At 36.8% G+C, this 24,755-nt stretch overlaps 2 protein-coding genes across 4 annotated transcripts in view; both read right to left on the bottom strand.

The window, feature by feature from the left end:
• Positions 1–492: 492 nt before the first annotated feature.
• Positions 493–21,984, bottom strand: LOC106135345 (solute carrier organic anion transporter family member 74D). 2 transcript variants are annotated; one of them, XM_060949830.1, is made up of 12 exons: positions 21,870–21,984; positions 17,020–17,184; positions 13,902–14,072; positions 13,105–13,278; positions 12,534–12,725; positions 11,239–11,360; positions 10,809–10,904; positions 10,021–10,211; positions 8,655–8,768; positions 6,504–6,622; positions 2,780–2,920; positions 493–1,724 (listed from the first exon to the last, which is right to left on the bottom strand). In XM_060949830.1, exons 1-12 carry the CDS (start codon positions 21,889–21,891, stop codon positions 1,570–1,572), a joined length of 1,662 nt encoding a protein of 553 aa, XP_060805813.1. In that variant the 5' UTR covers positions 21,892–21,984; the 3' UTR covers positions 493–1,569. The 2 variants fall into 2 exon arrangements, with proteins under 2 accessions (XP_060805813.1, XP_060805814.1); XM_060949831.1 differs by having other exon boundaries at positions 17,020–17,176; positions 21,870–21,983.
• A 566-nt stretch (positions 21,985–22,550) lies between these two features.
• LOC106135344 (venom protease) overlaps positions 22,551–24,755 on the bottom strand; it is a 29,482-nt gene continuing 27,277 nt past the window's right edge. For both annotated transcript variants that reach the window (XM_013335622.2, XM_013335623.2), the window contains one exon: positions 22,551–24,228. In XM_013335622.2, the coding sequence (XP_013191076.2) occupies positions 24,073–24,228 (156 nt within the window). In that variant the 3' untranslated portion in view covers positions 22,551–24,072. The remainder of the gene's footprint in view (positions 24,229–24,755) is intronic.

Here is a 24,755-nt window from a genome sequence, read left to right as displayed (position 1 = left end):
TAATACCTACTTACTATATAAAAATTATGTCTAAATAATTTATACATACATACATACATAAACTCACGCCTCTTTCCCGGAGGGGTAGGCAGAGACTACCTCTTTCCACTTGCCACGATCCCTGCATACTTGCTTTGCTTCATCCACAAAATAATTTATATCCGAATAATTTATCACAATCTTAATGGTAATTAATATTATAGGTTAGATAAAAATTATGACAAAATATTATCTAATCACAAATTAGCTGTAGGTAATTTAGGAAATTTTAGAAGACTTTTCGGCTAGGTTGTCTTGAATATTGACATATGAAATAATATGAATATAGTCATAGGGTCCAGTTATAATGGTAGGAAGTATCTATTAAAGTATAGTATTCACATACTTCATATGATAACCCCCTTTCCGTTACGCTCAGTATACATTTACATTAAGTATAAATACATTTAATACCTATGTACATATATACTATATAGTATATATATATATAGAAAGTCAATTCAATGTAACTCATCTATACTAATATTATAAAGTTGAAGAGTTTGTTTGTTTGAACGCGCTTATCTCAGGAACTAATGGTTCGAATTGAAAAATTATTTTTGTTTTGAATAGACCATTTATCGAGGAAGGCTTTAGGCTATATAGCATCACGCTGCAACTTTTAGGAGCAAAGAAATAATGGCAAATGTGAAAAAAACGGGAAAAAAATAACATCCTTGAGGGCTTCAATGATGACCAAAATAACTATTCCACGGCATGATCGGCATTAAACGGATTGAGGGCTGGTGAAGAACCGACAGGCACCGTCTTGTATTCCCTTAGTCGCCTTTCACAACATCCATGGGAAAGCGACGGAGGTAGTCTAATATCTTCAAAGATGACGCCTTACAAACAATTTTAAGTTACAATCGTTACTTCTGTAGCGGGAGCGATGATTCGGCTCGACCGCCAACCAAAGGGAAGATCTTCCGCCAGGCTGATGAGACGCCTGGGGAACCGCGCGACAGACGATGTTGTGTCGGAGGTTGTATTTATGCTCCAATCCGTGAAATCTTTGAAATCGCGATTTAGATTCTTCGCTGCTATTGGTTGGGCGCGTCAATTTCTTCGCGATGATTGACAGTAGTTGTTTTGATTGGATGTTGTGACGAGTGGCGTAGAGATGTCGCTACACTTCTTATATAAATATAGAACTAAAGAAAGGCTATTCAGTGTAACTCATCAACGCTATAAGCCACTTTGCTGGCTATAAGGCTGACTATAGCTGACAGGACAGCCATGACGGCGCTGATGATAGGCATCCAACGGATCGAGGGCTGGTGAAGAAGACAGGCACCGTCGTGTATTCCCTTAGTCGCCTTTCACAACATCCATGGGAAAGAGACGGAGGCAGTCTAATATCTTTGAAGATATTAGACTGCCTCCGTCTCTTTCCCTTACAAACCATTTTAAGAGACGAAATTTGAAAGAGACGGAGGTAGTCTAATATCTTCAAAGATGACGTCTTACAAACAATTTCAAGTTACAATCGTTACTTCTTATATAAATATAGAACTATAGAAAAGCTATTCAGTGTAACTCATCAACACTATAAGCCACTCTGCTGGCTATAAGGCTGACTATAGCTGACAGGACAGCCATGATGGCGCTGATGATAGGCATCCAACGGATCGAGGGCTGGTGGAGAAGGCAGGCACCGTCGTGTTTGTATAAGCATGTTTGATCTGAAATTATAATATATATATATACTTAAAATATACATACATGTATACATATAATCACGTCTATTCCTTGTGCCGTGTGGTTCCCGGCACCAATACAAAAAAGAATAGGACCACTCCATCTCTTTCCCATGGATGTCGTAAAAGGCGACTAAGGGATAGGCTTATAAAATCGCGATCCTTTTTTAGGCGATGGGCTAGCAAACAATTTAGTCGAAGAGCTGAACGTGGCCATTCAGTCTTTTCGGGTCTATTGGCTCTGTCTACCCCGTAAGGGATATAGACGTGACTATATGTATGTATGTACGTCTATCGCTTACGGGGAAGACAGAGCCAACAGTCTTGAAAATACTCATACGCCACGTTCAGCTGTTTGGCTTATTGATAGAATTGAGATTCATATATAGTGACAGGTTGCTAGCCCGTCGCCTAAAAGAAGAATCCCAAGTTCATAAGCCTGTCCCTTAAATTTTATTATATCGCACGAGTTGCATTTATAGATATAAACATTCCTCAGAAACTCCTCTTTCCAACATTACAAACAGGAACGGAATCCATCCACAACTGTCCGAAAGTTGCGCATAGAATAGAATAGTTTATTTTTTTTTTACAAAATTGGACACAAGTTATCACTTATTGACGTCACATAACATACTGACATACACACAGGGGATATAGCGAGACTTTACTTAATTAGTAGTCACACGGTAGAACATCTATACCTACTAGTATTATAAAGCTGAAGAGTTTGTTTGTTTGTTTGAACGCGCTTATCTCAGCAACTACTGGTTCGAATTGAAAACATTCTTTTTGTGTTGAATAGACCATTTATCGAGGAAGGCTTTAGGCTATATAACATCACGCTGCAATTATTAAAAGCGAAGAAATAATTGAAAATGTGAAAGAAAAAAAACGGGGAACATTATTCACCCTTGAGGGCTTCAATGATGCCCAAAGTAACTATTCCACGCGGACGGAGTCGCGGGCACAGCTAGTTTTGAATATGACCGTTTTGAAGAGTTAACCTAGTCAATTTAAAAATAAAAGTGTAAACTTACCACTTATAAACATATACAGCAGATGCCCTAGTACATGTGACAGTAACGCTATTATTGCGAACCCCACCCCCACTGAGACAGCCTTGTCGTGATGATGAACAGCCCGGAGTAGCACCATGTCTTGCATCAGGAACGATGATCCTGGAAATACATTTAAACATATGTATTTGGCGGCCTCTGTGTCGCAGCGGTAGTACGCTTGTCTGTGACACCGGAGGTCCCGGGTTCGAATCACGGTCAGGGCATGATGAGAAAAAAACTCATTCCGATTGGCCTGGGTCTTGGATGTTAATTTATATAAGTATTTATTATAAAATATAGTATCGTTGAGTTAGTATCTCGTAACACAAGTCTCTAACTTACTTCGAGGCTAGGTAACTCAATCAGTGTAATTTGTCCCGTATATATTTATTTATACACTAGCTGTTGCCCGTGACTTCGTCCGCGTAAAGTTCGAGCTGAATCTTAATCATACAGTCAGATACAGACAGACAGACAAAAAATGTAAAAACAAAATTCTCTATCCGTTTCAGTCAAAATATTAAATGTACAGACAAAATAGTTTCACCGTTTTATTATATGTAGTAATTTGATTTTCAATTTTTTTTAATAAAATACTCAAACAACACAAAAAAAAATATTTTTAATAAAAAAATAGTAGGGTAAACCAGAGAGTGATTGCCCACAGGCAGTGATTGCCCGTTTTTAGAAAAAAAATCTGAATCAAAGGTTGTGTTCTCACTTGTTTCGAATATAATTTACTAGGTTACTCTATGGTCAATTTAAAGTAGATTTTAAAATTGATAAGTGTTAACACTGAAGAAAAAAAATCCATTAAGGTATATTTTGTCAAGACGGGTGAACGTGTAACTCAAACAGGTAAGCTTTTTAGCAATTTTCTTAAGGAATTACTTGTTTAGAGGTTCATTTTTTTTTAATTTTATTTGATATTTCATTATTAGTGTATGGTTATGACGAAACCATAAGTGTTATGTTATGTTTTTAATGAAAATATTTGAAATCAGATTAGATTCAACGGTTTTTTAACGGTGGGCAATCGCTGTACGTATTTCGGCATATTTTTAGTTATTGCCCACCATAATTTTAGTGATTGCCATGGTTAATTTCTATAGTTATTGCCCAGGGCAATCATTATCGGCAATTTTTTGATTAAGTCAGTAATGTTGCCGTCACATTTATTAGCTTAATGGCTTGCATACGCGCAATAATATTGTGACAATAATATTGTCAATATTTTTTTCACTATGTAATATTGTCAATATTTTTGCCAAACATACGCAATAATATTGACAATGTAGCAAATATTGTTAACATTATTTCGTGGGTGCGGGTAGCCAATCGCTATGCACAACATCTTATTGGCTGTTATTGTTTTATTTACAGTATGCCAAAGACATCAAAAGTGCAATATAGCAAAGAAAATTTACAGAAAGCTATCGAGGCTCTTCAAGATGCTTCTAACAATTTGTCTACAAGGCAAATTGCTGAAAAATACTGTGTTCCGAGGTCCAGTCTCCGCTACTATATTAAAAATCTGGGACATAAAACCAGTTTAGGACTGTAGGGATCACATTTAAATAGTTGTAAATACTATAAATAAATAAAATTATATGTTAGTAACAAACGGACAACCGTATGTATAAAAACTCATACGCGGATCTCCTTCGTCCCGCCATAAATTCGGTGAACAAGTAAATTAAAAAATGTCTGTTTGACGAGAGTCAAGTTTATTGTATTTTTTGGCCCGTTTGTTCCTATACACTTAAAAAGTAATTTAAATCTTTCATTTTATCTTATATCCTTTCCCCTCTTCTCTTACTCTGATTGCGCTTCAACTTCAATTAGGTAAGCTTTAAATCTATTGCTACAGGACCATCTATACTAATATTATAAAGCTGAAGAGTTTGTTTGTTTGTTTGAACGCGCTAATCTCAGGAACTACTGGTTCGAATTGAAAAATTATTTTTGCGTTGAATAGACCATTGATCGAGGAAGACTTTAGGCTATATAATATCACACTGTAACTATAAGGAGCAAAGAAATAATAGAAAATGTGAAAAAACGGAGAAAGTTATTTATTCTTGAGGGCTTCAATAATGCTCAAAATAATTATTCCACGTGGACGAAGTTGCGGGCACAGCTAGTCACCTATACCTATAAATGTCTGAAGAAAGTCGTTTGGAGGATTGGATAAAAATATCGCTAGAAAAGGATTTCCTCGAAATAGACATTTTAGACTCCGTGCAAAAGTTTTTGGAAGAAAACCCGCGCCCTAATTCGTTTTTTTAAAATAAGCCAGGTGATGGTAGGTGGAAGGCATTTTTGAAGAACATCAGAAGGAGTGACAAAAGTTCAAAGTCTAATTTATCATTTAAGGGTACTGGGCAATTACTGTGCTGTGATGTGGGCAATTAGTGTAAGCAATGGGCAATAACTGTACATTTTTGGATAATTTTAAATTTGTTTATTTATTTTCTAAGCCATGTAAGTTTTGACTAAAAATCGTTAACACTTTGATGGAGATCTTATTTAGACATAAGAAAAAAATTATAAATGGTTGAAACTTGTAATACTTTTTTTATAATTTGAAGCCAAAGTGTTTGAAGTCCTTAAGTGGGCAATAGCTATACGGTTTACCCTATCTTGTTTTTGTTGGGACTCGAACTTGGACCGCCAACTTCACAGTCTCACGCGCTAACCACTGGACCATCGAAGCTGTTGCGGTAGTGTCGAAATTAAAGTAGACTACATACATATGGTCACGTCTATATCCCTTGCGGGGTAGACAGAGCCAACAGGCTTGAAAAGACTGAATGGCCGTTAAACGTTAAGCTATTTGGCTTAGTGATAGAATTGAGATTCAAATAGTGATAGGTTGCTCGCCAATCGCCTAAAAAAGAATCCCAAGTTTGTAAGCCTATCCCTTAGTCGCCTTTCACTTATATATTTATATGTAATAGGTATTATGCTGTCGTACAATGACAAATGACTTTGAATTTTAAGTTTCGTAACTTATTTGCAGGCAAACTCATGCCTTGAATTCATTCAAAAGTCTTTTTTTAGTGAACCGATTTTGATGAAACAAACTTTAAATGTTATTCTGAGTCAAAACAAAGCAATTGGTAAAAGTTTCAAGTAAATCGGTTTAGTACTTTCGGAGATAATCGTGATCATACATATAGACAGACAGACAGACAAGAAATTAAAAAAATATATTTTTGCTTTCTATTATTCATTCTAAGTGTCCCTCTATCCATTTCAGTCAAAAATACTAAATGTACAGACAAAATATTTTTACTATTTTATTATATGTATAAGATATGTATAATCACGTGTATATCCCTTGCGGGGTAGACGGAGCCAACAGTCTTGAACAGACTGAAATGCCACGTTCAGCTGTTTGGCTTAATGTTGGAATTGAGATTCAAATAGCGACAAGTTGCCAGCCCATCGCCTAAAAGAAGAATACCAAGTTTGTAAGCCGATAACTTAGTCGCCTTTTACGACATCCATGGGAAGGATATGAAGAAGTCCTATTCTTTTTTCTGTTGGTGCCGGGAACTACACACCCCAGTCAGTTAGTCATTTATTCACTTTTGTTATTTTATATATTATACATACATACATAAAATCACGCCTCTTTCCCGGAGGGGTAGGCAACAATTACATTTAATTTCAATTATAATTGTTTTTATGTTCTTACCAGCGATAGCAAGAGTGATAGTGAAGATTGCCTGGTAGATGCCGTACGTTCCCTGACACGACATTACGCTGCAAGCTCCCCTGTAGGCGGTCTGAACACAAGTGCAGTTTGAGAAGAAGCTGAAGGGGATAAAATATAAGTTAGTAATACATACATACATATAATCACGTCTATATCCCTTGCGGGCTAGGCAGAGCCAACAGTCTTGAAAAGACTGATAGGCCACGTTCAGCTGTTTGGCTTCATGATGGAATAGGCTATTTGACAAAGTTCTAAAAACTATCTTAGGGTATTTATTTGGTTATAAGGAGCCCTACAAAAATACTTTTCTGCCTTTATTACAGCTATTTTATTAAAAAATCGAAAAAGAAAATGAAATATTCAAATATGCCGCCAAAACGCGACTTTTAGCAATATGGCGGGCATGGCATGCAGTGACGTAAATTTCGTGTAAATATCATACAAAGCTTGTTGGTGTTTCGAAAAGTTTTGATTTTCTCTTGTTTTTTTTTAACTTGTGCCACGTCATATGTGTGAAAATTATTAAAATGAGTTCCTATAAATGTTGTGCAGTGCCTCAATGCACTAATACAACAATAAAATCTCCTACAAAACTGTTTTTTTCTATGCCGATGGATTTGAATATTCGCAAGAAGTGGTTTCCGATCATGATCTAAGATCAGTGGTTACCAAGATATACTTACATTGATGTTTTCACATTCCTCAGTTCGGCAGCATAGAAATCTGGATTGTCTTTGAAGAAGACGCCAACCATTATTGCGTCCACTTTTGGTAGGTTTCAATTGTCAGCTTTCGCGGAATTGGTTTCCATTATTAAATACCTATGTTATCTGAGTAATCCTGAGCGATCAAACACTTATAAAATCTTGAAAAATAATAGCGAACACTAAGGAACGGTACGATCCACAGTCTGTTTATGGATAATTGACGTCATAATAGAAATAGCCAATCACGTTCGTTTTTAGTCACGTGACAGCTGCATAAAAAAACCTAATTTTCTGAGACGGATTTTGTTAAAATAATGCAATATTTTTATCTCGCGTTATTACAAATCGCTCCAAAAAAATAATATTAAGACTGATGACATAAAAGAAATGTATATTTTTAATACAGTCAAATAGCCTATTGAGATTCAAATAGTGACAGGTTGCTAGCCTATGGCCTAAAAGTAGAATCTCAAGTTTATAAGCCTATCCCTTAGTCGCCTTTTACGACATCCATGGGAACGAGAAGTTAGTAATAACTTTGAACTTTAGTATAAAATATAGTATCGTTGAGTTTGTATCTCGTAACACAAGTCTCGAACTTATTTCGAGGCTAACTCAATCTGTGTAATTTGTCACGTATATATTTATTTATTTATTTAATATCTTTATAATAAATATAGGTAACGTATCTTGATCAAATTAAGGACGTCCTGGTAAAGGGTCAGGTCAAGAGTACCCGAAACCGCCGAGCTTGCATGAAGAGAGTTTTAAATGTGGATGAAGCGAAAGAAGTGTGCAGAGATCGTGGCAAGTGGAAAGAGGTAGTCTCTGTCTACCTCTCCGTGAAAGAGGCGTGATTTCATGTTATGTTGTGTAATGTTATTATACATACAAACATATAGTCACGTCTATATCCCTTACGGGGTAGACAGAGCCAATAGTCCCTAAAAGACTGAATGGCCACGTTCAGCTGCTCGGCTTAATGAGACAGGTTGCTAGTCCATCGCCTAAAAAAAAGGATCGCAATTTTATAAGCCTATCCCTTAATCGCCTTTTACGACATCCATGGGAAAGTGATGGAGTGGTCCTATTCTTTTTTGTATTGGTGCCGGCAACCACATGGCACTACCGTATATATTTATTTAATAATTATATACAGGACAAATTACACAGATTGAGTTGGCCTCGAAGTAAGTTCGAAACTTGTGTTACGAGATACTAACTTAACGATACTATATTTTATTTTATAATAAATACTTAGATAGACAAACATCCAAGACCCAGACCAATCAGAGAAAGTTCGTGTCTCATTATGCCCTGACCGGGATTCGAACCCGGGACCTCCGATGTCACAGACAAGCGTATTACCGCTGCGCCACAGAGGCCGAATATCTTTAAAGTAAATATATTATGCAATACTTACGTCAACCCTCCGTACTCCTCGCTAATGGAACACCCCGCGTGGCAAGGAGAGAAGTAGGTTGTAGACGTGTCCATATCACAAACGGGAGCGAACCCGTACAGTTCAGAATTGCAACTGTGACCCAAAGGAGAATCCAGAATTAGAGGGGATTTATAACCTCAGTCGTTACCGCTTCTTCTGCACTGACGCCTTGGAAGCGGCAGTAAATTTAGTTTCAAGTAATTTAATTGACGTCAACCAATGTTGTTAAACCATACGTTTTGACAATTATTAAGCGATATGAAGTATCCTATAATAATGGATAAAATTTTTGAATTTTTTTTTTATTTTGAACTTTAAAATTGCATTCGCCCACATCTCGTTTGGTCTTGGTTAGTAGAAAGCGAGTAAAGGATATAATTATTGCAAACATAACGTCGTGAGTCTGATGAGTAGGTGAATTTCAGTTAGTTCGCTTATGTACTATAGGTAAAAAGCGAATTAATCATATAATTACTGTAAATAGAACGTCATCAACCAGTCTGTTAGGTAAATTTCAGTTCCCTGCAGAAGTAAATAATATCTTTTTTGATAGATTTGAAGTCGATATTCAAATTTGGGATAAATACCTACCTCTGAATAAAGCATAAGGTCATCATTCAAATAGCTCCCGTGTATATATTTTTTTAAATTCTCACGGCAATACAGGAATAAAATAGAATACCTAGATTTATTTTCAAAATTGGATACAAGGTATCACTTATTGACGTCACATCACTTAAATTCAATTCTAGCGCTGCCAAAGTTATTGTATAGAAGAAGCGGCGGAACAAACTACACGGCAGCATTTTCACCGGACGTCAATTTACAAATATAGATCTCTTACGAGTAGGTAAATCCAAATCGTGGAAAATGCACATTGTCTACATTAAAAAATATGAATGAGTGAAAGTTACATGAAAAAATGAATGAAGCTTGGACCTACATTCAGATCTTATTAACAACTAGCTGTTGCCCGCGACTTCGCCCGCGTTAATTTCGATTTTTTCCGCGTTCACTTATTTGCAGGCAAACACATGCCTTGAGTTCATTCAAATGACGATAACTTTTTTTTTAGTGCACCGATTTTGATCAAACAAACTTTAAATGTTTTTCTGAGTTAAAACAAAGCAATTTGTGAAAGTTTTACGTCAATCGGTTCAGTACTTTCAGAGATAAGCGTGATCATACATCAAGCAGACAGACAGACAGACAGACAAAACATTTAAAAAAAATTGCTTTCTATTCATTCTAAGTGTCCCTCTATCCTCTATCTATCAAAAATACTAAATGTACAGACAAAATATTTTTACTTATTTATTATATGCATAGATATACATTATCTTACCCACACCGCTGGCTGCAACCCGGCTGTGTGTAAACATCGCCGGTTCCCCTCACGTCCTGGACCCCGCAGTCCAGCACGGCGAGAACCCCCAGGCAGACGGCGGCGAACAACGCCACCACGCCGCCCACCCTGGCCGCAGTGTTGGCTTTGACGCCGTCAAGTCGGCGAACTGAGAAACGGATTCTGAAGATCTGTGAAGAACAAGGTATGTTTATGTTTAAAGAACTTTATTTCCTCATAAAGAATTAACAATTCACTTACTGAGAAACTAACAATGTACATCATAATTATAGCAAGACAGCGAGCGTATATAAAACAAAAATTAAAATAAGGAACTATGTAGGGTAGGAGTCACAAAAATCTGCGTCGACTGCTAGTTGCGCGTCGGTATTGGAACTGTATCAAGTATATAAATAAACATACATACTTCTATCAAGTACGTCACGTAAGTCACTTCTATATCCCTTACGGGGTAGACAGAGCCAACAGTCTTGAAAAGACTGAATGGCCACGTTCAGCTATTTGGCTTGATGATAGAATTGAGATTCAAATAGTGACAGGCTGCTAGCCAATCGCTTAAAAATAATCCAAGTTTGTAAGCCTATCCCTTAGTCGCCTTTTACGACATCCATGGGAAAGAGATGGAGTGGTCCTATTCTTTTTTGTATTGGTGCCGGGAACCACACGGCACAAAAAATTAATATTTGAATTTTTAGGCGTTAGTATATAGGCGTAGTATCTGATGCTTTGTGGATAAAGTCCTGATAATAAGATGTGTAATTCCTTACCATGATAAAGAATATGATGACCATCGGCCTGAAGATGCTGGTCGCCAGGGTCGGAGTACGAGGGTCTGCTCTCAGGGTTTCCAAGTGGAAACGTGCCTGGAATTCATGAAACCATATTTTTAGTTATTTAGTTTACTACAAAGAAGAACACGAGTAGGTACTTATTCTTTAAATCCAATTATTCTCAAAGATAATGCGATTTAGGCATGCATATTTTCAAAAAGTACCGTACCGTGTGGTTTCCGGTACCAGTACAAAAAAGCACCACTCCATCTCTTTCCCATGGATGTCGTAAAAGGCGACTAAGGGAAAGGCTTACAAACTTGGGATTATTTTTTAGGCGATGGGCGAGCAACCTATCAGTATTTGAATCTCAATTCTATCATTAGGCCAAATAGCTGAACGTGGCAATTCAGGTTAGGTTAGGTACCTGAATGAAAGCTTGGTTGTAGTCTACAAAGCAGAAGAGTCCTATGTTCAGAAAGGCAAGGGCTCCAATCTGCAGAAGAACAGCCTTGTTGCAAAGAACTCTGTACACTGAAGGCAGGAACCCTGAAAAAGGGTAAAGGTGAATAAATGAGCATACATACATACATATGGTCACGTCTATATCCCTTGCGGGGTAGACAGAGCCAACAGTCTTGATAAGACTGAATGGCCACGTTCAGCTATTTGGCTTAATTATAGAATTGAGATTTAATTCAATTTATTTTATTTATTCTACACAACATACATATGATCAAGTTTATTCCCATAGGCAGCCACTTTTCTGCACAAAGAATTGAGATTCAACTAGTGACAGTTGCTTGCCCATCGCCTAAAAAAGAATCCCTAATTTGTAAGCCTATCTCTTAGTCGCCTTTTACGACATCCATGGGAAAGAGATGGAGTGGTCCCATTCTTTTTTGTATTGGTGCCGGGAACCACACGGTTTCACGGAATAAATGAGGCTGGCTATATACGAAAGGTAGACCGTGTGGTGCCCGGCACTGTATTGGGACCAATCCATCTCTGTCCCATGGATGTTGTTGGCTAAGAGGATATGCATTAACATCTAGCGCAGCTTTTACCAAGATCCATTTTGGGTAAGGTTCCCCTGCAAAGGTTGCGGAGGTCGGACGGGAGTCGTTTCGTGTGAAACCCAGGTTTCCAATGAAACGACTCCCGTCGACCCAGTCCAGGACCATTATAAAAAGGTGCTACTCGGACAATTCTTCAGACAAGTAACCAAGATAAATGCCAGGAGGAAGAAGACTATATCTCTATAGGACCCTACCCACTCCAGGCGTGGCTTCCCTCAATGCTGAGGGTCGTCACCACCCCTCTGAATCACTTTATCTCGCATGATCTCCTTCCACATATCTCTGTCCGTGTGTATACTTGACAAGAGTGGTGCGAATCTGATCGGACCAACGTATTGGGCTGCGACCACGAAGCCTTTTTCCATCCACTTTCATGGCCACAATCAGTCTCTCCTCATGTGAGGAGGGGAGGAGAATGAGGTTGGAGATCCACGTTAGATTTTTTGAATCTTCGTTTTAAGACAAGAAAATGATCGTTGGGCCTAACTATAGTCTTATGTAGCTGGTCTTTAATATTCAGTCACAATAGGCTAAGTCTTAGACTATTGTGACTGAATATTAAAGACTGAATAATATTTGTTTTAAGGTGCATCTATCTCACTCATCTTAGACTCTAAGATGAGTGAGACCTGCTGAAACCTACCATCATCTTCCTTCAAATCAGGGGGCTCATAATTCGGCATTTGTTTCGGGAACAGCGTGAAAAGGACGGCGAACATGAGAGTCAACATCGCCAGTGATAAGTGTGCCTCCCACCAGTCGTCCCTGTAGCCCCCAGGTATCAGCCATGTTTGCCCAGACAGGCCCAGCGATAGACGGATCGATATGAGGATGCCTGAAAACCAAATAATTGATAGCTTAATGAAGCCTACATATACCTAAGTCTACGTACCTAGTAAATCACATACAAATACTTAGGACGTCCTGGTAAAACGTCAGGTCAAAAGTACCCGAAACCGCCGAGCTTGCATGAAGAGAGTTATGAATGTGGATGAAGCGAAGGAAGTATGCATAGATCGTGGCAAGTGGAAAGAGGTAGTCTCTGCCTACCCCTCCGGGAAAGAGGCGTGATTTTATGTATGTATGTATAATACTTAAACCAATTTTCGTCATGGGCACCAAGAGGAATCTCAAGTTTCTTTTCGCATCCACGCAAGAAAAGAGTAAATTATTTACTCTCCAAATACCTCTACCAACATATCATGAACTCTTACCATAAAAGTAAGGTCCATTCTGCGGCTCGTGGTCATCCAGGTACGTTAGGCCATGCGACCAGATGGAGATCTTGGTCAGGCAGCAGCAGATAGCAGTGATGATCAGCAGTATTGTCCGAGGGATGATGTTGGGGTCAGTATCTGGATACTGGGTTACGTCGTTGCCGCATGTTCCTGAGGGTTATAAGGGTTATGACTGTTTACACGGTAGCGGGGAACAAACGGTAATTGCCTGAATTTCTATCACTTGATAGTGGACGACATGATTCCAGGGTTCTATTCAAGATGGACGCAACCTGAACAATCGTCACAAGGATATAGAAAAATTGATCAAATGGGCAGTATAGTATAGCCATAACATGTGATTCTAAAAAAGTAAGATATGACTATATTTCAAATACTTACATACATACATGTGGTGACGTCTATATCCCTTGCGGGGTAGACAGAGCCAACAGTCTGAAAAAGACTGATAGGCCACGCTCAGCTATTTGGCTTAATGATAGAATTGAGATTCAAATAGTGACAGGTTGCTAGCCCATCGGCTAATTAAAGAATCCCAAGTTTGTAAGCCTATCCCTTAGTCGCCTTTTACGACATCCATGGGAAAGAGATGGAGTGATCCTATTCCTTTTTGTACTGGTGCCGAGAACTACACGGCTCAATTTTGTTTTTCCATTTCAAATACTTTGTTTGTATAAAACATAATATCCAATAAAGACCTATGCCAATCCAAATTTAACCTCCTGAAATGACTTAACCGTGGATCGAACCTGGACTTTGTGATTCTCACTTACCCACATCCCGGTACACCTCCCCACTGAACGGGAAAGCCAACACAAGTAGCGCCGAGGCAGCCGTCAGAGCTAGCCAGCAAGACAAGGCGAGATGACGCTGCTTTCTGCCAGTCCACGCGATGAACACGCCAAAGACGAACTCTGCGCCTGACGCCCCTAGGAATACCCAGTCTGGAAAGAGAATATATCGCACCTTTAGAATTATTGAGACCTTATCCAAAAAAAAGTAGAAATCGCACGATATATAAATAAATAAATATAATTAAATATATACCGGACAAATTACACTGATTGAGTTAGCCTCGAAGTAAGTTTGAGACATGTGTTACGAGATTCTAAATCAACGATACTATATTTTATTATAAATACTTATATAGATTCCCAGGGATGTCGTAAAAGGCGACTAAGGGATATGCTTATAAACTTGGGATTCCTCTTTTAGGCGATGGGCTAGCAACCTGTCACTATTTGAATCTCAATTCTATCACTAAGCCAAATAGCTGAGCGTGGCCTATCAGTCTTTTCAAGACTGGTGGCTCTGTCTACCCCGCTAGGGATATAGACGTGATCATATGTATGTATGTATGTATGTATATAGATAAATATCCAAGACCCAGGCCAATCAGAAAAAGTTCTTTTCTCATCATGGGATTCGAACCCGGGACCTCCGATGTCACAGACAAGCGTACTACCGCTGCGCCACAGAGGCCGACTATATATATGACAATGATATATATATATATCTCAGCTTCAACGGAATTATATTATACTAACTTACCCGCAATTTCGTCAGCGCGAAATAAGCGTCGCGCGGGTATTGATTCCTGTATAGGTTTTTCGCAAATTCCACGAGAACTATAGTTATTCCCTGCATGTAAAAAGTACCCTTCTCGAGACTCTTAATTATTTAAACGAAAAATTTTAGTGACGAGTAAGAAACATACAAACAAACACATTATACTACTATTTTGTTACTTACATATTGTATGTGTACGATCGCGTTCATATCTGCAGTCATAGTTTTAAAATTCTTACGGGTTAAAATAGCGTGCACTGTGGTTCCAGTAGATACACACACACATGCATATTTAAAAAGAATAAATATTCCATCAAATGAATACGGTCTTTAATACCAATGATTACTAAGTAAAACAGTTTATTATTCTATGACATATAACAAAACAAAACAGAAAGAGACGGTAATCAACGATGGCCGAACTGGGCCCGATAATTGTCGATCGAGATATCGTCGTCTCTCATTATTTGCATAAGATTTGCCTATAGAGGGAAGCCTGCGACTGCCAGACTTATGTCAATTCGATAAGGTTGAAAGTTTGTCTGCACACGTCCCTAACATAGGTAGTGGTTCCTTTGAAAGTTAGTGGGTAGCAATTTTATTACTTCGTGTGAGTAAGTGAGATCTAAGATATATTAGATAATCTCGCTTGCTCACACTCGCTTGTTCTAGTTACTAGCGTTACTTGGATTCCGAAGTTATTCAAGGATTTTTTTTGTCTATTTAAAAAAAAATTGTGTTACTGACAATTTTTAATGTTTCAAGGTGCCATTTGAACTCAGTAACTGACTGACTAACTAACTAACTGATATCTAAGAATTACAATACCCGTGTTTTCAAACACGGAAATCAGCAAGAAATATTAAACAAGAGGGACAAGAGGGATCAAAATAAAACATTCTATAATTAAAATTAGTAAATTTTATTGAAACAGTTTACCTATAGTTTTGTTTACATATCGATGATTATATAAAGCTATACATACAGCATATTACACTAATTATATCATCTACTTATCTCCTGTTATTAAGGTTACAGCTTAATTATTCGTTTTCATAAAGAAAAGATATTGAAGCTGTCCTTAAAATACTATCTAAGTAATTAGTGGTTTTAATATAAACTGGCAGAACCTTTCACGCACTATATGGACTCGATGCACAGGGCAGTTGTCTTGCACAAATGATATTGTTGGCATATCATCAATCGGATAAATACACCGCACAGTTGGTAACATGGTTTCTTCCAGCACTTGCACATAATGAGCAGCTGTAGCGCGTCCTGCTATCCCCATCTGTTCTCCAGGTCTAGCAGCACTCATCCAGCCCCACATATTTACAGAAATGCGTCCAGACCCCATCTTTGGCCCAATATTTTTTCTTCATACCGAGTTGCATTTCTTCGCCATAAATGAAGCCTACCGTGTTGCGATGACGTAAACGAACTTTTCGTCCGTAAATATTGCTTTTTTCCAGTCAAAATCCAAATACTGCCGAGCAAATTCTAAATGTTTTTGCTTATTTATTTCGGATAAATACGGCTTTCTTGCTGGCTGTCTGTGGTGTAGTCCCTCACGGTGCAATCTCGACGAACAGTAACCACTGATGTGTCGAACTGTTCCGCAAATGTTCTGGTCGGTATGAAGCCATTATTTTCGTACTGTTCCACCATGGATCTCCGCTGTGTGGCATGTCGCTGTGTTGATTAGCGGACGACGGCCGCTGCGCGGCGACTTTTACTTACACTACCCTCTTCTTGATGGCGCGTTACCCAACGCTTTACCGCTTGTTGTTTATTGTGTTATTTGTGTGAATGTGTGAGTGACAGCGGTGAGTGCAAGCTATAAAGTTTTGCGAACTATGACTGCAATTATGAACGCGACCGTACATATTGTTTTGTGATCCAAAAAGAACAAGACCATAAAACTAGGATGTAAAACATATGTAGGATCAGAAAATTGTGAGTAACAACTAGGTATCTTACTCACAATTTTATCTATCTTTTGCCATTTTAGTACTACATAAATCCATATAAATAGGTACTTATCTATTTTCACTCAAGACGAAGTCGCGGGTAGGTTCTTAATAGAAATTCAATTAGCCGAAAGACCGAATTTTTTGCACTTTATAATAAGACTAGCGACCCGCCCCGGCTTTGCGCGGGTGCAAAATTATAAATGTTATTATACATAAAAACCTTCCTCTTGAATCACTCTACCTGTTACAAAAACCGCATCAAAATCCGTTGCGTAATTTTAAAGATTTAAGCATACAGACAAACAGACTAAAATAGCGACTTTGTTTTATACTATGTAGTGATGATTACCTTGAACTAACTGAGGGTGATATCCAGCATCAGCGTCTCGTTTCAGCAGGATATACACGTTATGGTCCAACAGAATGAGGATCAGAAGCGCTCCCTGGAGAAACAGGTCGAAGCGAGGCACTGTCAAGATGTATGTGCGGAGGAAACGCCATAACTTCTGAAATACTAACAGATGCATAGAATTCAGGATTATATAAGATTACAAAAGCAGTGCCGTGTGGTTCCCGGCACCAATACAAAAAAGAATAGGACCACTCCATCTCTTTCCCATGGATGTCGTAAAAGGCGACTCTATCCCTTAGTCGCTTACAAACTTGGGATTCTTTTTTAGGCGATGGGCTAGCAACCTGTGTCACTATTTGAATCTCAATTTTATCATTAAGCCAAATAGCTGAACGTGGCCATTCAGTCTTTTCAAGACTGTTGGCTCTGTCTAGCCCACAAGGGATATAGACGTGACCATATGTATGTATGTATGTATGTATATGTATAAAAGCAGTGTCGTTGCGGAGGACAGACGGGGCTAGCTTCGTGGAAAAACCTGGATCATCTAATACAGGGTCCAAGGTCAAAGGCATACCCTGGGCTCCTCTCCAGAGTGGTGAGGATACAACCGTGACTAAAAGCTAGGATGAAGAAGAAGAATTTGTAGTGGGAACGATGATTCGGGCTAGACTGCGCTTTGCAGTTTTACCTGCAGGGGTTGCGGAGGTCAGATAGTAGTCGAGTTTGCAGCTAAACTTAATGTACATACTTACATATATATACATACATATGGTCACGTCTATATCCCTTGTAGGGTAGACAGAGCCAACAGTCATTAAAAATACTGATCGGCCACGTTCAGCTATTTGGCTTAATGATAGAATTGAGATCTAAATAGTGACAGGTTGCTAGCCCATCGCCTAAAAAAATAATCTCTAGTTTGTAAGCCTATCCCTTAGTCGCCTTTTGCGACATCCATGGGAAAGAGATGGAGTGGTCCTATTCTTTTTTGTTTTGGTGCCGGGAACCACAAGGCACGGTACATACTTAACTTTCTAAAACAGTCATTGATACATGACCGAGATGGGATTTGAAACTTAATGCCTTTCTGCGCATAACGCATTTTAAACGGTAATCAAATCCAATTTGACCACCGATGCTATGAAATGTTCCAGCTATAAAGGTATCACTTAGGAACAAAACAATATGTTATGTACGACTAAGCTTTGAAGTCAGAATTTAAGAATGTAATTAAGAATACGCTACGATAAGATAAATATATTTTTACTTTATACTGTACTTTGTACCGTAGTACAAAGAGTGAATTTGTGTAATTTAATGCAATTTTGTGAATCACTCTAGCGTTTATGAAAGTTTTCTATTGTAGAATAAATTAGAATAAATAAAGGTATTTTAACATATACTCTATGGCAAAGTAAGAGCAAAATTTAAATATTATTCCAAATTATTATTTATTACTTTTTGCCCTCTCGCTTTTATCGTTGACGGCACATCAGAATGTATATATTTTTTTTTAAGATTGGTGTTTTGAATCAAAGTCTTATGATGTTTGGTTACAATATATAACAATTAAATGTATTAATCCTATTATCAAATATTAATCCATGTCACTTATTTTGATAAAAGCGAGGAATTTATACACGCGGGAGGTATGTTGACATTACACGTGATTTTTTATTGTTCTTTTTTTCAATTTAAAAAAAAAATAAAAGGCATCACCGTAATGTGTCTAATCTTTAAAATTCTTGTTGGATATAAAATGGCTCTGAATATAAAGATTCTGTGTTCGAGAACTTCGAGAGGAAAATCTAGATACATATTATTTCAAACTGACCTAAGTCTAGACATCATTTCTCTCGTTATTTGCCGCGTTTAATGGCACAGATATTTGAATACCGAAAATGTGTAGTGATGTTGTCTCTACCTATAAAAAAAACCTCCGGTAGAAGGCGTGTTTTTATGTCAGTGTTTATGTATAATACCGGAGTGTTGGAGAACCTATCTATACACACATACATATGGTCACGTCTATATCCCTTGCGGGGTAGACAGAGCCAACAGTCTTGAAAAGACTGAATGGCCACGTTCAACTATTTGGCTTAATGATAGAATTGAGATTCAAATAGTGACAGGTTGCTAGCCCATCGCCTGAAAAAGAATCTTAAGTTTTTAAGCCTATTCCTTAGTCGCCTTTTACGACATCCATGGGAAAGAGATGGAGTGGTCCTATTCTTTTTTGTACTGGTGCTGGGGACCACACGGCATCCATATATCGATATACGACATCTATATAAGTTTGTTTATGTCTTAAGTAGGTAGGTACCTGAATAAACTACATACCTACTTAGGTCCAAATTTCAGGTCTTTACAAAACTTAACATAAGCAAATCGCTTTGTATTGATTTTGACATTTCATTATCTCTTTTTTTTCATAGGCAAATTATGAACTCGTAATCTAGACAATTATCTATTGAAATATTTGATTTATAATAAGGAAATAATTTTATCTCCTCCATCGCTGTGATAACTATCGGTTTTAGAATCGATCGACTAGATATTTGATACGACATTTTATATACTGTCATAAAATATATAAGTACCTAATGTAAAAAGATTTTTAGACGATGGGCTAGTAACCTGTCACTATTTGTATCACAATTCCATCATTAAGTCTTTCTAGACTGCTATCTCTGTCTACCCCGTAAGGGATTTAGACGCGATTATATTCATGAATGAATGAAGTCATACATCATACCGTAGTCTTTCAGTAATGACAAGACTGTTGGTTCTGTCTACCCCATAAGGAATAAATATATGATTATATATATGTATAATAGATTTATAATAATAAATTAATAAAAATTAAACACAATACTCGTATGACAATTTACGTTCAAAAATGTATCAAAAAGATCTCCGCAAAGCAAATGTCACAGTGTGAGTCGCGACGCTGGTCAATCGCGGATGTTTTTGACAAAAATAAAAATAAATTAACAAAAACGACGTTATACTGCATTAAAAATTAAGTCTATGATGGCACACTCTATGTAAGAATAAAAAATGAAAAACCAGTATAAATAAAATATAATATCTAAATAATATATAGGTATAATAGGTATACTCAATGAAAAATAAACATCGAACTACTTAATAGCCGTGTGGTTTCGGGCACCAAAACAAAAAAGAATAATACCTCTCCATCTCTTTCCCATGGATGTAGTAAGAGGCGACTAGGGGATAGGCTTACAAACTTGGGATTCTTTTTTAGGCGATGGGTTAATAACCTGTCACTATTTGAATCTCAATTCTATCATTAACCTTTAAGTACCGACGTGCTATTTTAGTTACTTAAGTACCGACGTGAGGTCTGCTAGACCACCAGAGCTTTAATAAAGAAATCTTTTATGTTTATTAATATTATATGTAAATAAATATTTCTAGGTATTCTATATGTATTTAGTAATTGAATAAATGAAAAAAATAATAGTAGTACAACCATTTATTTTTAATAATTTAACTACTAAATTACAGTCTTAAATTCTTTGGACGAAAAACGTTACTTTTATCTTACTAATTATTATTAATCAAAAAACTATAAAAACATTTTAAATGTCCTTTTTTCTTAAATATAAATAATCACATAAGCAAAATAATATATAATATTATATGTTAAAGACAATTTTCTTGTAAATCACAAGGCACCAAATGGTAGGAACTATCAAAGTTTACAAACACTCTTTGCAAACAGGTTTCCTGCATTGTAAGCACACATGTTTCTTACAAGAGTCACATTTGTAAGGTTGTGACAGTGTTTTCTGGTGTGGCTACCCTCTTCTTCATTTTCTGTTACATTGTCTGGTGTTGCTGACCCAAGAACCCTTTTTATGGACAAACGTAACTCTCTTGGTAGATGTTTATTTAGACAGCGGCGCTGCATTTTTGGAACGACTAGAGATCTTGCGAGTAGTTTCAAGAAGACAGATCTGTCTTCTATTTTTTTATGCAAGTTGAAATTGTACAAAATACCTGCATTTATAGCGCTTAGGTCTAACATTCGAAAAAATATTGCCATTGACCAACGCCGTGTTCGCCGACTAGTATTATAAAGGGAAATAACCCCACCCTTTGTGGAATTATAGTAAGATATAATTTCCGGTTTGTTTTTTTTTTCATTTAATTGTTCGTTGTGATGCATAGATGAAAGGGTTTTCGGGTCAATTTCATCACAGTCGGATTCTGAACTCTCATTGAGCCATTCCGTTAAAATTTCTTCATGGTCTTTATTTTGAGGCCTTGTTTGATAAGTTTTCTTCATGGGAGGAGCACTTTTATTTTCGCTAGTGGTTGCTCATTTTATGCCCGATGTACCTGGCTTATCCATTTTTAGAAGCAACTGTATAGAAAAGAAAAAAACTATATTATCTGACAAAAGTCATATTCAAAAAAAGTTACACAAGTACAGACGAGTGGTCTGACAGACCACTCGCGATCTTATAAAGCCATTTACTCACCGGAACCGCTTGCGCCGACATAGCCACTGTCCATGAACGCTGCCGGGCGACTGACCGAGGGGTAGAGAGAAGCGCGGGTAGATACGTATTCGCTAACCTATGTAACTAGACTTCCTGACCTACGAAAGTGTCTGTCAGACCACACGTCGGTACTTAAAGGTTAAGCCAAATAGCTGAACGTGGCTATTCTGTCTTTTCAAGACTGTTGGCTCTGTCTACCCCGCGAGGGCTATAGACGTGACCATATGTATGTATGTAACTAGATAATACGTTTAAATAGTTAAGTTAACGTGTTAAATAAATATAAATTAAAAATATTGTTTAAGTACTTACCGTTTTCATTTTTATCGTACATTTTAACTCACTCAATTATAATTGTAAGCACACTTAATTCCATCAAAACAAATGACTTTCACCACAAACAGTGCGTTAGTTCTCTTAGGCGTAACAAAACGAACTGATTTGTATATACCTACATATATCTTTGGTACACTCGCTAATTAATCTAACTTATCTGTAGATTAAAAATTGCACGTTGATAGTTTTGTGCGCTAAATACTAGATGTTGACTACGGATTTCCTGTGCCTAAGTTGGTCTATCAATTAAAGTTTTTCAAAAGAAATTTAACTAAGTAAATTATAAGTAAGTAGGTATTTGTCCGATTTGGGAATAAGTCTAAGTTTGGAGGAAACGGAAGCCGGCCAGGGCATGAGTAGAAATGAACTTTTTCTGATTGTTCTGGGTGCTGGATGTTTATTTATATTTATTATAAAATGTAGTATTCATACATACATACATAAAATCACGCCTCTTTCCCGGAGGGGTAGGCAGAGACTACCTCATTCCACTTGCCACGATCTCTGCATACTTCCTTCGCTTCATCCAAAATGTAGTATCTCGTAACACAAGTCTCGAACTCACTTCGAGGCTAACTCAACCAGTGTACCTAATTTGTCTCGAAAAAAAAACTCAGAATTTATGGAAAAAAAAAAATATATTTTGTACATTGTTAAAAAATATTTTTTAATGAAATTATATTTTATTAAACAGAGGGTTTTGTTCACGTGGCGGCACACTGGTGCATCATTTTTAAAATGGTGCTGTGTGTTTCTTAATCTAAATAAATTAAACAATACTTATTTCAAACTTATTAAATTAAAACATTCATGTTTATATTATCAAAATGACATGGGATCCTTAAATATTATGCAACATGGTAACTATAAGTAAATTTAACTGGTATTTGGCAATAAAGTTCCAATCTTGTTGATTTTGAATCACCGAGGTGATATGCTATCAAGGAAACAAAAATGTGGAAACAAATCTTGTTAATTTTGATCACCCAGGTAATTTGCCATTATCTGGGTGATCAAAGTAGAATATACCGTAGTTTTCATCTTTTTTCATAATTTTTCAATTTGTCTAACCACTATGTTTTAGAAACGTATTCCTACTTAAGTAAGTATTAAAAAAATAAAAAAATAGAAATTTGAAAAAAAAATTAGTAATAATTAGTTATTTCAAAGTGTAGAAATATGTATAGGTACAGTTAAAAAGATTATAGTAAGTAGGTAAAACATAAGAACTGTTGTATTTTCTGACGTTAAAAGTAATCAGAAAAGAAAAATATAAAAATATGTTTTATTTGATTTGATATTTATTTGCATTGACTGTTTATAGTTGATCGAAGTTTATTTGTAACAGTTTCTAATTTCAATTATCATTATGGTAACTATTTTCAATAAATAATTTTAACAATACTTGAATGACATAACACGTTTTATTTGTAATAAAAGTGATATTTAATGCAGATCTAATTAAATTCAGTCAATCCCGACATAATCACAACCAAAGCATTATAGCTTATTCTAGAAATAAATAATTATAATGGCTTCCAAAAATTTTAGGCCTTATTTATTATAAATTTGAGGTTCTGTCTACCTTATCTGGGGTAGATCAGCTGAACTTATTATGAATAAATAAGAGTTATTATGGGGTCAATAATGAGTTCTATAAATTTTATGACAAAAATGTTACGTTTTATAGATAAAAAGTAGATAAACGATGATTTTGCTAATACTCGCGCAGATACGTATTTTCCACATATGTATGTATTAATCACGTCTGTATCCCTTGCGGGGTAGACAGAGCTAACAATCTTGAAGCCTGAAAGGCCCCGTTTAGCTTAAAGGCTTCCAAATCTATGCAATTAAAATTTGTGGGACTCAATATAATATGTAAATTTAATTAACATATATATATATATATATATATACTTCGTCTCCTACCGATAATTTGCAATAGGCGCTTACTCATTAAGTTCTTATAAGATAATTAAAAACATTTACAACACCCAGAGTCTCATCTCATTCACATAAAGTCGGACCAAAATGGCGGCAAAAAGGCCTTTTATTTTAATTTACCAGCCAAACATACACATATCAATACTCATAGGTCAACCAACTTATATGCTGATAGTTATCAAAAAACGCCCGAATCTTTAGTCTTAAGATCACATATTTGATTACTAAACATCTACTTCTTAGCCACACCCAGCATCTTCTCCTGAAGCCAGGGTATGTAGTGTGTGATCCTGGAGTAGACCCCCGGGAACCCTGGCTCAGCACACTTCTTCCCGAAGGAAACCACGCCGATCTGATAGAAATATGCCGCGTGGGTGGTCATGTTGAACTGAAAAATATACGGTCGAATTGAGAACCTCCTCTTTTTTGAAGTCGGTTAAAAAAGTTTTTTTTTTAATTTTTTTTAAATTAAATAATGCCTATTTTGGTCGTCTTATATTACTTACTTGGGGCTACACAATTTTAGTGCATGGGAAATAGATGGGGATTTTACTATTAGGTCTACGGTCCACTCAAAATGGTTTGCAAATTGATCACAATATTGTAGATAATGTAAAAGACTAAACATATTACGCCTTCCAAAGGCAACAGAGAAGTTTTTTTTTGTTGCCGCTCATTCCACAATCAGCATTCCATATTCAAAATAAAAAAAAAATTGGTATAATTTAAAAAAAAAACCGTGGAATCGGGCTTCGGTGCATGTAAGAGACTCGAAGTTGATTTCTACTCCGTGTGGTTCTTGGCACCAATACAAAAAAGAATAGGACCACTCCATTTTTCTTTTTCCATCTTTCCCATCCTTTCCCATGGATGTCGTAAAAAGCGACTAAGGGATAGGCTCATAAACTTGGGATT

Source organism: Amyelois transitella, chromosome 20 (assembly GCF_032362555.1).
Source record: "Amyelois transitella isolate CPQ chromosome 20, ilAmyTran1.1, whole genome shotgun sequence".
NCBI lineage: Eukaryota > Metazoa > Arthropoda > Insecta > Lepidoptera > Pyralidae > Amyelois > Amyelois transitella.
The sequence above is the reverse complement of the archived record's forward strand: the minus strand, read 5'-3'. Positions and strand labels throughout refer to the sequence as shown.